This window comes from Anopheles darlingi, chromosome 2, assembly GCF_943734745.1.
Source record: "Anopheles darlingi chromosome 2, idAnoDarlMG_H_01, whole genome shotgun sequence".
NCBI lineage: Eukaryota > Metazoa > Arthropoda > Insecta > Diptera > Culicidae > Anopheles > Anopheles darlingi.
In genome coordinates, this window is record NC_064874.1 from 84,341,902 (window position 1) to 84,354,414 (window position 12,513).

Here is a 12,513-nt window from a genome sequence, read left to right on the forward strand (position 1 = left end):
CCTGTAGATCGTTCATTACCATTGTACCGGGAAGGAGGGTTTGTAGTAGGAGCAAAGATTTTCCACCCGGTGCCGAGCACGCATCCAGGACGCGTTCACCAGGCTGCACATCGAGCGCTAGTGGTGGTAAGCAGGAAGCACCGTCGAACAGAAAGTGGGACAGTACGCCCGTGGTACATTTGCGCGGGCTACGGAACGTGGACACATTGCCCCGTTCGTATGTGTAGAGGTGCAGCGTTTCGGGAATGGTAAACTGGTCTTCCATTTCGATCTTTAGCGGGAAATCTGTCGTATTGCTGTAGTACTTGTAGTGATCCGATTCGAATACGAAATCCTCCATTCCTTTCAGCTTCGTCGCCGGGACGAACTCCTGCATTGCTGCCGTTCCAACGCTTGCACTCGCTATCCGTTGATGATCGATTTCCGTGTCATCTCGGAGTGTCTTATCGAGGGATTTTTTAAAATCAACCGTTTCGTTTGCATCGGAGACGTCGGTTTGCGGTGCGGATGTTACTTCGGCATCATCGTTTCCAGCAGTTTTCAGCCCAGCTGGAGTGGCAGCCGGATCCGCACGGTAGATATTTTCTGCTTCGGCCACCTGACGATTGGCACGGAACGCTTCTACACGATCGGCCATCTGAAATACTTTGCCCCCGGTAAACAGATCCGGATTATCGGTGGCAAGTGCATTTTTGCGAGCCTTGTAGATTTCCCTTAAACTGATCGCACCATCCGCCTGCAGTTGGTCTACCGTTTGTTCCGTATCACCGAACTGGTTGACCAGTGCCAGGTACTTGTGTTCGCTCTGGAGAGCTATGCGGACACTTTTCCATCGCGCCCCGAACACGGATCCGTAGAAATCGTCGAAATTGGCGAGCGCACGATCTTTGGGAAACTGTTTCTTCTGCACCTCGGACTGGTGGCCAGTGTGGGAAAGAGAGGACCAGGTTAGAGAACAGGAGACCATAAATATTTCCAATCATTACAACAACTTACCCAGTGCGATTTACTATGTCGAAACCGGCGTATTATCAGAGAAATCCTTTTTGTCGGCAGAAGCATGTTGTGATTCCCGGCAAAAAAAAAACAATTCTTGGCCATGAAGAACGAGTAAAAGAGGTGTAAGGGGCTATTCCAACTGAATCCCGACTTTTACAAAGATTTTTATGACGACTGGGTTATCGGTATGTTTCCGGCGAAGTAAAGTATGGTCGAGTAAAAGTCGGTAATCCTTTTGTGTTTAAGATTATTTTAAAAACCCTTGAAACAGGTTAAATGTTTTTCTTTAGACAATAGAGATCGGAGGTAAATGATCAATACGGAGAATATTCAACTCTCGTCTTGAATTTCTAAACACGTAAAGAGAAATATGGTCTATGAATTAATTCGTGCGAGGATCAGCTTAACAGGATTTTATCAAAAGTTTTGTGAAGACTTTTTGTAAAACCCTAAGGAGATGATGAAACGATAGTTTCTTCCCACCTAGAAGTCCTGGAAATGATTCAAATGCTGCAAGTTCCACAACAATACAAGCAAAGAAACTCAGATTGAGGAAAATCCGCACCAATTAATTCCTCTGGCAGTCATGCGCCACGCTTCTTCAACAACCCCAACAATGGAGTCGCGTCGACCGACCAAATATTCCGTACATTTTCCCCTTCGCAGTCGTTGAATACGCATCGTATCTCGTTGAAATCGTGATTCGCGTCGAAAAGAGCGATAAGGAACGCGTCGCGGTAGCCTTTGGTGAGCGTGTTGTTCTGGTCGGTTTGTTCTGAACAGACCACCTCAATCGAGAAAGTGTGGCCCTCGTAACGGAGCCGTTACCATAGCGACCGTGGAATAGAAAGGTGCTCTCTATGTGCCAGTGATTTACCCACCTCTCTGCTGCAGTGCGTTGTGGATATTGCCCTACATTACACCTGAAGTTCAGTGCACTTACTGGGGTCGAAATTTGGGAGTGCAAGTTTTTGGAGTGCGACGGATCGAAAAGGTTGGTTTAATTCTCAATTTAAATATTCAGGCAAACCCCTGCTTAGTCGAATAAATGTGGAAAATGTGACAAGTCTAGTATCATACACGTGTGTTTAATGAAATCGTTTGTTAATCTCGTCTAGACGCGTGCTTTATTCATATACTCCTGGTGGGAAGTACCGTTATGCACTGTAATGTGGAATGGTGCACCATGGTAACCGGCGACAATGGCTACGACTTTTTGGGGACGCCATTACGATAGCAACGCTGGGGAAAATGGAGAAAAAAAGAACAGAAAACAATACCACTCCACCCGTCTGATGAATAGCCCATTCGGGAGGGAGTAAACACTGTCGGTTGCTAGGGAAATCCCTGAGCCGGAAACTCGCTCTCCCGAACGCTTGGAGTTTTCCCTCAGCGTCTGACCCGGTGTACCAGACCGATACTAGTCGTCGCGAGTAACGTGAAAGGTTTCGTATTTCGTCCTTTAGCTCGCTCGTGCTTTCCACTTTTCTCGAAATTTGTTTATCTCTGTCTCCAGTGGTTACGAATACGGCGCGGGACGATCAAAACAAAAAGGGGGAAAATGGAATGGAAAACCTAAATTGTTCCGTCGACGCGTCGTGTTTCGTGAAATTGAAAACTCTGAGGCCACTAGCATTTGCGTGTTTTGGAGAAATTGCTATACACTTGCCGAAGGGTTTTGTCGGGCGAAGCAGGTATACTTAACTCAATTCATACGTTTCACCAACGACACGCCTTCTGCGAAGACTGCCGTGTCTTTGTTCCGTTGCGGCGAGGCGGAATTATTTTCAAAATGCAAACCTTGGGGGAAAACGGTTCATGCAGCAGCTGTACTACGTTAATTTTGACGTAAATATTTTTCATAAAAAGAAGAAAGAGTAATAAATTATTTATCGTACTTGTCTAAATATCCGCCATAATTATTTTTATGAAAATTGCGGGTAATATTGATACAACAAAAGAAATCAAAAAGTTATAACAGCTTCATCTTTAATTCAGATTATACTCAATTATGAAGAAGCTATCTGAAATTCGAATCCAGTGCATTTTATCTCGTTCTTGTCGTCTGGAGCAAACCCGCATCCTAGACTCAAGAACGAATCGATCCTTCTTCGCCAGGATCATCGGACCATAAACAAAGAGGAACGAGGATGGGTTGTCAAGAGGGTACACTAGAGCACAGCGCATCTTCCATCGGTTTTTACGTTCTTCCCGAAAAAGGTCAAGGCGGGTCGCACCGAATGCGTCTAGTATGCACTTCAAAGGGCACTGCAGTGGAAAGCTCCAGTACCATTCCTGGCATGATTAAGAACGCCCCCACGGGCACCGTATACGATCGATGAAGCCAGCCCCTAGCCCAAGCGACATCGCCAATCGTTGAGAAAAGCTTAAAGATGAACCCCGACGACAGAACATCTCCCGTCTAATCTCAGCTCTAGACACACTCTATGCCATCCGACAGATATGCAGTTTGCCTTCAGTGGTTCCTAGAGGATTTGAAGTTTTGTACCGAAAATGCATTCTCTGTGTACTTTTCCGAACGAGTGAAAATTCTCGTTGCGGTCGAGTCCTAGCAACACGGCAGGCGTGATTTCACCCGACACTCAACTGCGGTTTTCCACTGCCCAGCAGGCGCTGGGCGTAACTTTTTCAATTAGGAATGGGAATCAGTACTCTGCCGGCAACAGTCAGTAGTCGGGGACTGCTGCTTGACAAGCTGGCACTAACGAATAGATCTGGTTGAAATGCAAACACATTTGCGTGCGAAATTTATGGTGCACCATTTAGAGTTCTACCACCAAACCAGATGCCACTAATTAAACGACAATTTACTATCTAGCAAATCATGCTGCGATGCTTTGAGCAAGTGTCGAGAATGAGAAACATCAGTGGTCTGCTGTTAGATATGTCTGTTTTCTTTTTTAACTATGCTGGCTCCAATGTTATAGTTACTTTTATCTTATTATTGCTCATCTTGTTTAAAGTTGCGGAACTGTTTCTTACATACTTAATAACGAATTATGTTTTTGAGGTTTTCTTGGCAATGAGTACACAAGCAAGTTTTTTTTTTGATTTATATAAAATAAAATCATATAAAAGACAAAATTAGGATGAAATACTTCAGCAAATTCAACATAAAGACATGATTCATGATGCTCGTTTCGAATTACTTTACAAATAGAACGACAATGTCTTGCCAAACATCTTGTATGCATGATATGTGGGCACAAGGAACCACATTCTCACATCACATACATCGCGCATCCCAAACACCTATCGCAATGTGTGACCTGCGGCACATTCTCAAGTGTTTACCATAAATGGCTCTTACAACACTCATCCTGGAGCCTTAGGAATGAGGCGGTACGAAAGAGGCCTTTCTCGAGGTGCTATGCTTGTGCTTGTACCGCCAGGATCCTACGGGCATAGATTGCCTCATGCATGAAACAAGCTTCTAATGGTTCGCTTTAACATATTTTTGCATAGCACTATGTTTCTGCTGCTTGTTGTTTTGCTTCCTCCGGCTTGACCTTGGGATGGGTGTGGGAGCGCCATGTGAGACGTTGGTGTAAACCGACATCAAAGAATGTTACCTTATGCTTTAGGGTACACGCCGGTAGCACTGCTGGGATCGGGCCCCAAATCATTACGAAACCACAGCTGGCTGGTTGGTAACAACCACGACCGGCCTAGGGATTGTGGTTAGGAAATGGGATTAATCATGTCGCTGTTCGCCCCCTCATGGCCACGCATTACAGATGATTCGTGCTTCGGGGTGAGCAATGTTATCAAAAAATGATTTCCGCCGAGTGCTACATGTTTCTGTATGTCATCTGCATCATTCACCACAAAGCATCATGTGTGATTCATAGCGAAGGGAGGAAAACACAAATTTCATTTTCAGATTGAGTTTTCTCAGTCAATTGCCGTGAAATTCAGTTGAAACCGAACGACATAATCACAAAATTTGTGCTTTAAGATGCACTTTGCTATCGATTAGTTTGACGTCTCCGATTCATGTATTTGTTCAGTTGTTTTCTGGGTGATAAAGAGAGGCTTAGTGCTTTCATCACGCATCTCGCTAGTAAGTAAGCCTTTGAATGTGCTATGCAAATACGTAAAGAATTGTGGGATGATCCCCGATCCCCGAACAGAGTCATCGAATGGTCATTACCATGAGTCAATCGACATCCCACTTTGTGACAAACTACGAACGAGTGCCCAAGCTTATTTGATAAGACTAATCAGCAGTAACCGGTTGCTCATTTGGCTACAGAGACCGTCATCATCCGGTATCTGCTGAATTTGACTCAGTTTCCAGTAAAATGATAAGACACCGCGAGTTTGCTACTAGCAGCAAAAACATTCTGATTCAACTCCGCCTACCAGACTTTCTTGAGTCACAAACCATGACCATGGAACAGCACAACAAGTAAACCTTCAACTAAACAACAAAAAATAGACAAACTTCTTTTCTACAGGAATAATTGATTGATTCAGCCGGTTCGTTTATGCGGCCCGGGTTAAAGTTGATTGTGCGACCTTCTATTAAATTGATTTAGATATTTAATTATGCCAACGAACACTCCAGCATAACCGATTTAACCGAGTGCTGCTTTACACTCAAATTGGCTCCGTATCGTATCGACCTCTCGGTGGGTTCGGGACAGCGTGTCAATGAGTTGATTTGACTTCAAACTCCCGCGCCAACAGCGTAGCAGCTCTGTAGTAGCGCGTCTTGTGCAATCAGACCGCCTGTTGGATAATTTTATTACCACAAAATGCGTTCTCCAGCACGCGTACGGCGCATAAATAGTTGAACAATCGTAGGGTTTCTTCTCTGCCTCTAGCTTTCTCTCTATGTATCTCTTTCTCTCTCTCTCTCTCTCTCTCTCTCTCTTTCTCTCCCGCTCTTTATCTCTCCTAACGATACTCACAATCAACAGCTTCACATGTTGGAATTCAGCATCTCTGCGCCAATGCCGATGAGGGTCTTATGATTTCATTTCATAGGGGTTTTTACGCCCTCGTTCTAGGTAGCACCGTTAGTGAGAGGGAGGGAAGGGGGGAAGGGGGGAAGGTGGCAGAGGCCAGTGTGTGCTGTTGGGTGGTAGAAGACAACGCCGTGCGCCTGTCGTCGCAGAATGGTATCAGCATTTTTATGGTTTCGGCTCAACCAAACCGGTGGGACTGGGCCTGGACCGTAGGAAAACGTTGCGCCACGATCGGAATGTTGCCTACGCTTATGCTGTCCTCCGGGAAGACGTACACAACCATACACATACACATCTATGTGGTGCCACGGTTGGAAGGGAAATGAAGGATCATTCAAAGGGAAAAGGTTTCGAGCAATACATTCCCGGGAACGAGGAGGAAGTGCCGTAGCTAGAACTTCTGCTTCCACTCCTTCGTCCTCATTCGATCGATAGCATCTCAAGACGCACACGCTCGCTGACGCTCTTGACCCATTGATTAAGATTGAGATTCGGGCGGTCTTGCCAGCGGCCAGCAGTGCAGAGGATGAACGAGGAAACGTTTTGTAGCCAGCAGCTCCGTCCGTGCGAACCGACCCGTCTTTATGGAGGGTTTTTAATTAAATTAAACTTCAACGACTGATCCTTCTTGGGAAACAAAGGTTCCAGGATATGTTGCTTTGCGCTCGTTGCAGAGCAGAGCAGAGCCTCTAGCATATACGAACGGATGTCGAAGTGTCTGCAGGTTTACAGCTAATGGATCATTTAGTGTTTTGTGTAGTTGGAATGCCAATAGAAGACTCTTGTTGGAGAACTCGTGCGCTTGTTTTGCTAAGCTTCCAATTAAGACCATCGTAGACCATCATATCAGACAGCTAGAACAATAAAGGAAGAAGCTGTTTGGTTTCGCGAACGCTCATGGATCATAATATCAGATGAGTGGCTGATACGAAATGCACTCAAAGCATGGTTAGCGGCCACACGAAGCTGTTTGTTTTTCATTAATCAACCAAGCCTGGTGCGGCTCATAAATCAATTCCCTTTGTGCAACCGCGAATTGCATAATTTCGTCCAGATCAATACGTCCTTCACCTGCAATGCTTCTACCCTCGTGACCCATTCATCCCCTTTTGTCCGTAACTCACCATTGAGTTTAGTGAATGGTGTTAGTCAAATAGCATTGAAACTGCATCAGCTCAACCGCCACATAAAAGGCAATCGGTGTGCGCCCTCTAGCACGTTAGGGTATAAATTAATGAAAGTCACTACCCCACAACCGAACGTACAAAAACTCGGTCCATTCGTGGCAGAAGGCTTTTGTGAAAACTTTTTTCAACATTTTCCCTCGGGAATAAAATGAGAAGCACCGAAATGAAAGGATATTAATTGAAAAGCGCACCTCGCTCATGCTTACGGATCACTTCCGGGCGAGGTTTCCCGTGACCCCGTTTCAAAGCGGATTCGTGGAGGAATTCCCATTTTTTGTGTTATCTCGGAGCGCCTGCTCAAACCACCTTCACCAAAGGCGCAGTGTTAAATTGAATAATTTAGAAGAATCAGCTCGCGGCATTCGGGATTCTGTTTGCTCTTGCTCCAACACTTCCGTGCCGGGGTTCTGGTTAATTTTTTTGAAGCAAAACCAAAAAGGCAAAAGACCCGCGGCAAACTGATTCGCCGAATGAGAAAATCATAAATTCCTCGTCACGCAGTTCATGCATTAACAATCGGCTTAAATGGTGCTTACCTCGAGGAGGAAATATTCGTCGAAGAAACGAAAAGGACACCGAGTAGCAGAAACCACCAAAGCGGAGAAAAATCTTTTCGATTAATTCCTCTTCCTTCCACTGGCTTCTGCTGATCTCTCCTGGTAATGAGGGTAAAGCTCTACTAGTCCCTTCCGTTCGCTGCTGGTCGTGTTGTGGCCGGTGAAAAATTGGTTAAACCAGGATAATCGCGTTTATGGAGAATGATGGCTACGGAAGGCGGACGAGCGGGCAAAATAGGATAGCTCAATACCGGAGCCACATGATGGCCACTTCCGCCAAGTCTGCGCAGTCGGTTGGCAGGTATCCATCATCCCGCTGAACGCCACACTGCGGTTTCAGGAGAGGTTTTTTTCGGAAGCTTTTCCGACGAAACAGGAAAACGCAAATGAGTTTGTGTTAACCATCGCTCGTGCGCCTAACCGCACAGGAGTGCAGTTCTGTGTTGGCAGTTTTCCACCGTTGTCGGGGAAAAGGCTTTCGTCGCGTTGGAAATTGGTTTTGTGGTTCGGAAGCTGGGATTTATGTTTTTCCAATACCAGCTTGAGATAATGTTTTAAAGCTCCTGCTACCTAGGTACAAATTTCATCCAAACTTCGAAACAGATAATGAAGGGTACCGCGGGTTTGAATGAGAATTTACGATTTGTTTTTGTTCGAGATTTCTTTGGATAAATTGTTTTAATTTTTTGTTTAGATATATTAGGATATATTTTTGCGATGTTTATGGTATTTCTAAATAGTGAAACATTGATGTTTTTGTGACTAGTGTGAGTACTGTGTTTAGAATTGTCGATAGTTGTTGAAGAATGCGTGTATAAATAAGCGATGAGGCTCACGTTCATTCCAGAAGATTGCCTTTCTTGTAAAACAAACAAAAATATTAAATTTTCTCCCTTGAATGTGTCTCCTTTTCATCGTTAGCCTTCATTATCATCCTTTGCCTTCTGGTTTCGCGCCCATGAATGTAATGAAATATTTTATTCCAAGCATAAAGCTCCCAGCCCATCTAATGAGAGCAGCGCAATGTTACCTGTTCACACTGATAAAAGGCTCTCCGTACGCCCCACGCCGAACGATAAAATTGACAATCTGTCGTAAAGCAAAAGTCACGTTCCATAAATGTTCTCCCTTTCTTGCGAGTGGCGCACTCCCTTGAACCGAAATGTCTCCCAGCCTGAACCGAAATGTGTGTGTATCCTCGCTTGTGCCTCAATTGAAGACGACGGAAAAGATGATGGCGTACGGTGCGTGCATTTGTCCTTCTTTCTAACATCTTAGCTACCCCCTGCTGCTGGATGGCGTAGAAAAATCTCAATTTAGGAACGGGACTGCTGCTGCTGCTCTGCTCTTCCTGTTCGCCGCTAAGTATCCATCTGTAACCTGCTCCTCGCAAATCAGCACTCGAGGCACAATCGACGTCTCCCACTTCCGACTGTCGTCGCCACTTCCGACGTCGACTGTCGTCGTTCTGATAAAGTTGCGAGAAAATCAGAACCACAGGGACACTCGCAAACTGGCTCGGATGTGTCGAGAGATCTTGAACTTGAAGTTTTTGCTTTTTATTTTGCTCTCCGATGACTTCCTGGGCGATGGCCGAAAGAATATGGCCCCAGGAAAAATCCCATTCGTTATACCAGAAAAGTGGTGAATCGTTTTGGTGAAGGTGGTGACCGCATCGACTGTTAACCTGTTATCCTGGGGAACCATTTTCGAGGGGGTAGTGAATGTATTTTTATTGCCGTTTGATCTCGATAAGGACAAGATCGTTGAAAATGGGAGCCATTTCTTCGGTGGCTCCATACGGTGAAAGTAATTTCCCATTTTCTAAATCCACCCTCCACCGCGGCAGCGCGGAAAGGGGGAAGGAGCACTAGGGATTCGTTGGTATTCCACCGCGTGATTGTTATGTTTTTGCTCGTACGTACGTAGAAAGATTATTTCATCATCCAACCGTTTATTGCTTCTCGTGCGAGTCACGAATGAAAGTCGGAAAACTGCGCATTGGCACCCGATCCGGAAAAGCGATCCGGATGTGTCGACGACGCAAGGACGATAAATTTGACTGACTGACGTATGTGTGTTGATATCACTGCTGCCCGATCTTGACTTATGGGCGATATTGACGATGGAGAGGAAAAATGATTTTTCCGTTTGATTGCGTTGCTGGCAGCAACGCGTAAATCGTTATCCTACGTTCGCCGGCAGGATATGACCCCAAACACCTACCAGCAATCGCTTGATATTTAAGATTGCTGTTACGGTGGAAGGGGATGTGTTTGAAAATTGAAAAAAGTCGTTCGATGGAAAGAGAAGAAAAACTTCTTTGCAATACTGTGATGACGACAACGCAGTGCTGCTATACAATTTAATTGGGAAAAACGAATCCGCTTTTCGTTCGAACACGCCGGAAACAAGGGTCCTTTGTGTAGCTTAATCGATCCTCACACCACTGACTGACGGCAGTAATTATAGGTTTGTGGGTAGGGTAAAACGGAATTCTTAATGGCACGGGAACGACAGGATGTCGATTATTAATGGTGCGTAGCATAGAACGGGTTTAGTACGGGCCTTTGCCCGTAATTGCTCCCTGACTTTCTATCTGAGCTCAGCACTGCTTTTGCTTGAAGTCTGGTGTACTAGCAGAACATGCGTACCGTGCGTACCAGAAATAGTTGTCCGAAAATGACAGTTTTCCTATAAAATAATCATAAAATAGACTAGACTGACGATGGCGTGGAGGTGTTTGGGTCGTCATGCTGGGTCCGGTTCCATTTTTCCCTGTCTATCAAGTTCTATTACTTACTGCGGACATACCGCTTTGGATACGGAAGGGAATCAATTTTAATCACGCAACATAGCGGGTAGCGGGTGCGACTGAAAAAGGGTTGAAGGATCCTTTCCGGTCAACTGCACAGGTGCTATGTTGCCGAGGTTCCTCATAGCTTGTTGCTCGCAGCTGACAATGAACCCGGAAGAGGGTTCACATGCCGGCATGACAGGATCGTAACTTTGTTTATTCTAAGTGATTCTACAATTTTCATTTGATGTTGTCTTAGATGTTAAATTAACATACTACCATAGGATAGCATCAACGAGCTATTGATACAAGTTTGCATACCTGCTAGACGGCACTCTTGTTGGCTCAACAACACACATACATGATCTATGTGCACTTTGATGATTCAGTAAATCCATTGCTTCGTATCGTCTTACACACTAGACCGCTTCTGCATCGGAAGTGCTACAAACAGTCTAGTTGTCGTTTCCGGGCTAATCGTGTCAAACTTACTGGAAGCAAATACTAATCCTGTAGATCGATATTTGAGGTAAGTACAAACGATGTGCACTTGTACATTTAAACGAAGCCATGCTCGGTAGAATGAAAACTAACCCGCTGGTATCATTGAAAAGGGGCATCCGGAACACATCTAGAACAAATGTATCCATTGCTGGATTGCCACCGACGGTGTTTGTGGGGAAAATAAACTCCGGCAGGGAAAGGCGGCGGGTCTGTTGGAAAACCATACAAATACACTGTCCACGGCGTTGCCTGCTTCTGTCTGTCTGTCTAGTGTTCGCTTTGCAGAATGTTCCTCTTGCTCTAAATATGCATGCGCCAACAGCAAACAAGTGGGGTCGTTCGTGTTGACACCACAACCCAACAGCTGCCAGCATGTTTCGAGCATGTCGAGCATATTATATCCTGACAATGATGTAACCGATCAATTTTGCTTTTACTCCAGCTTTTACATCACTCGTCGTTGAGTTAGGAATCAGAATCTCAAAATCAAATCATGGAGTTTTCATGCCCAAATATTCCCATTAAATGATGGCGTGGTCACAGCTTTTTGGTACAACACTAATATGCATCAAATGCAATCCAATTATTATATGTTGAAAATCGAAGCCCAATCAGGTGTCCTTTCGCGTTGGCGCTTCTAAAAATTCTGAGGAATAAATTCATCATGTGGTTTTCGTGAATGATTTCAAATCGATATTGACAGCAAATTAGTCAATCAATATTCTGGTCGATTTGAGTGGATAGTATTTGGCACTGCGTCATCATTTGATTTGATTTAGCATATTATTCCGCATCAATTTCTTACCTCCCAGTGTACAGCAGAGTGAGAATTGAAAATGTTTCAATTGAGCAGTCATTGAAATGCTCTCAAGCGATTTTCCAATTAAAAAATGCCATCATATGAAGCGAATGATCTATGAAATTTGCATGCGGCCGTGGTTTTCGGTAAACTTGACATTATGGTTAAGCAGAATAGAAAAAACCTTGCTACAGTATTTTCCTAACATACATTTTTGGACACTAAAGCCATTGATGCGAAATGAAGTGGAAACGTTACGCAAAAATGCAAATTGCAAAATTCGGCCGCAGATCGGAATCTGATTAAGCATCTTCAGAGAACGACGGTCACATTGAGCCAGCAAATTAATTTTCTGCCACTGACCAAGTTCGCGTTCGCGCAATGAACTTTCACTGATGTGGAAACGAGCTGTTTTCTTTTCATTGGCTTCAAAGCACAGACTTTCAGAAGAACATCGCCATGCAGGATTTTCATTTTCACGGATTTTCTCTCTCTCTCTCTAAACGGCGCACCTCCGTTTCCTGTGGCAATTTGGTTTGAATTAAACTTTCTCATCAAAATGCCTAAGAAGCTAGCAATATCGCACCCAAAAGAGGGACCACTTGTGAGCTGCGGCTACAAGCTTAAGCCAGACGCCTCATACTCGGGTCAGAGTCCTGCAAAGTGACGTGCTAGT

At 44.8% G+C, this 12,513-nt stretch overlaps 2 protein-coding genes across 3 annotated transcripts in view; one reads left to right on the forward strand and one right to left on the reverse strand.

The window, feature by feature from the left end:
* The window catches only part of LOC125950430 (5-methylcytosine rRNA methyltransferase NSUN4), a 1,803-nt gene extending 713 nt beyond the window's left edge, over positions 1-1,090 (reverse strand). The window contains exons 1-2 of the mRNA XM_049678419.1: positions 997-1,090; positions 1-916 (exon numbers count right to left, since the gene is read on the reverse strand). The exon at positions 1-916 is cut by the window's left edge and continues 397 nt beyond it. Coding sequence (XP_049534376.1) covers positions 1-916; positions 997-1,062 — 982 coding nt within the window. The 5' untranslated portion in view covers positions 1,063-1,090. The remainder of the gene's footprint in view (positions 917-996) is intronic.
* A 577-nt stretch (positions 1,091-1,667) lies between these two features.
* LOC125950451 (CD63 antigen) overlaps positions 1,668-12,513 on the forward strand; it is a 48,852-nt gene continuing 38,006 nt past the window's right edge. For both annotated transcript variants that reach the window (XM_049678451.1, XM_049678452.1), the window contains exon 1: positions 1,668-1,993. The gene's annotated coding sequence lies outside the window, so the exon portion shown is untranslated. The remainder of the gene's footprint in view (positions 1,994-12,513) is intronic.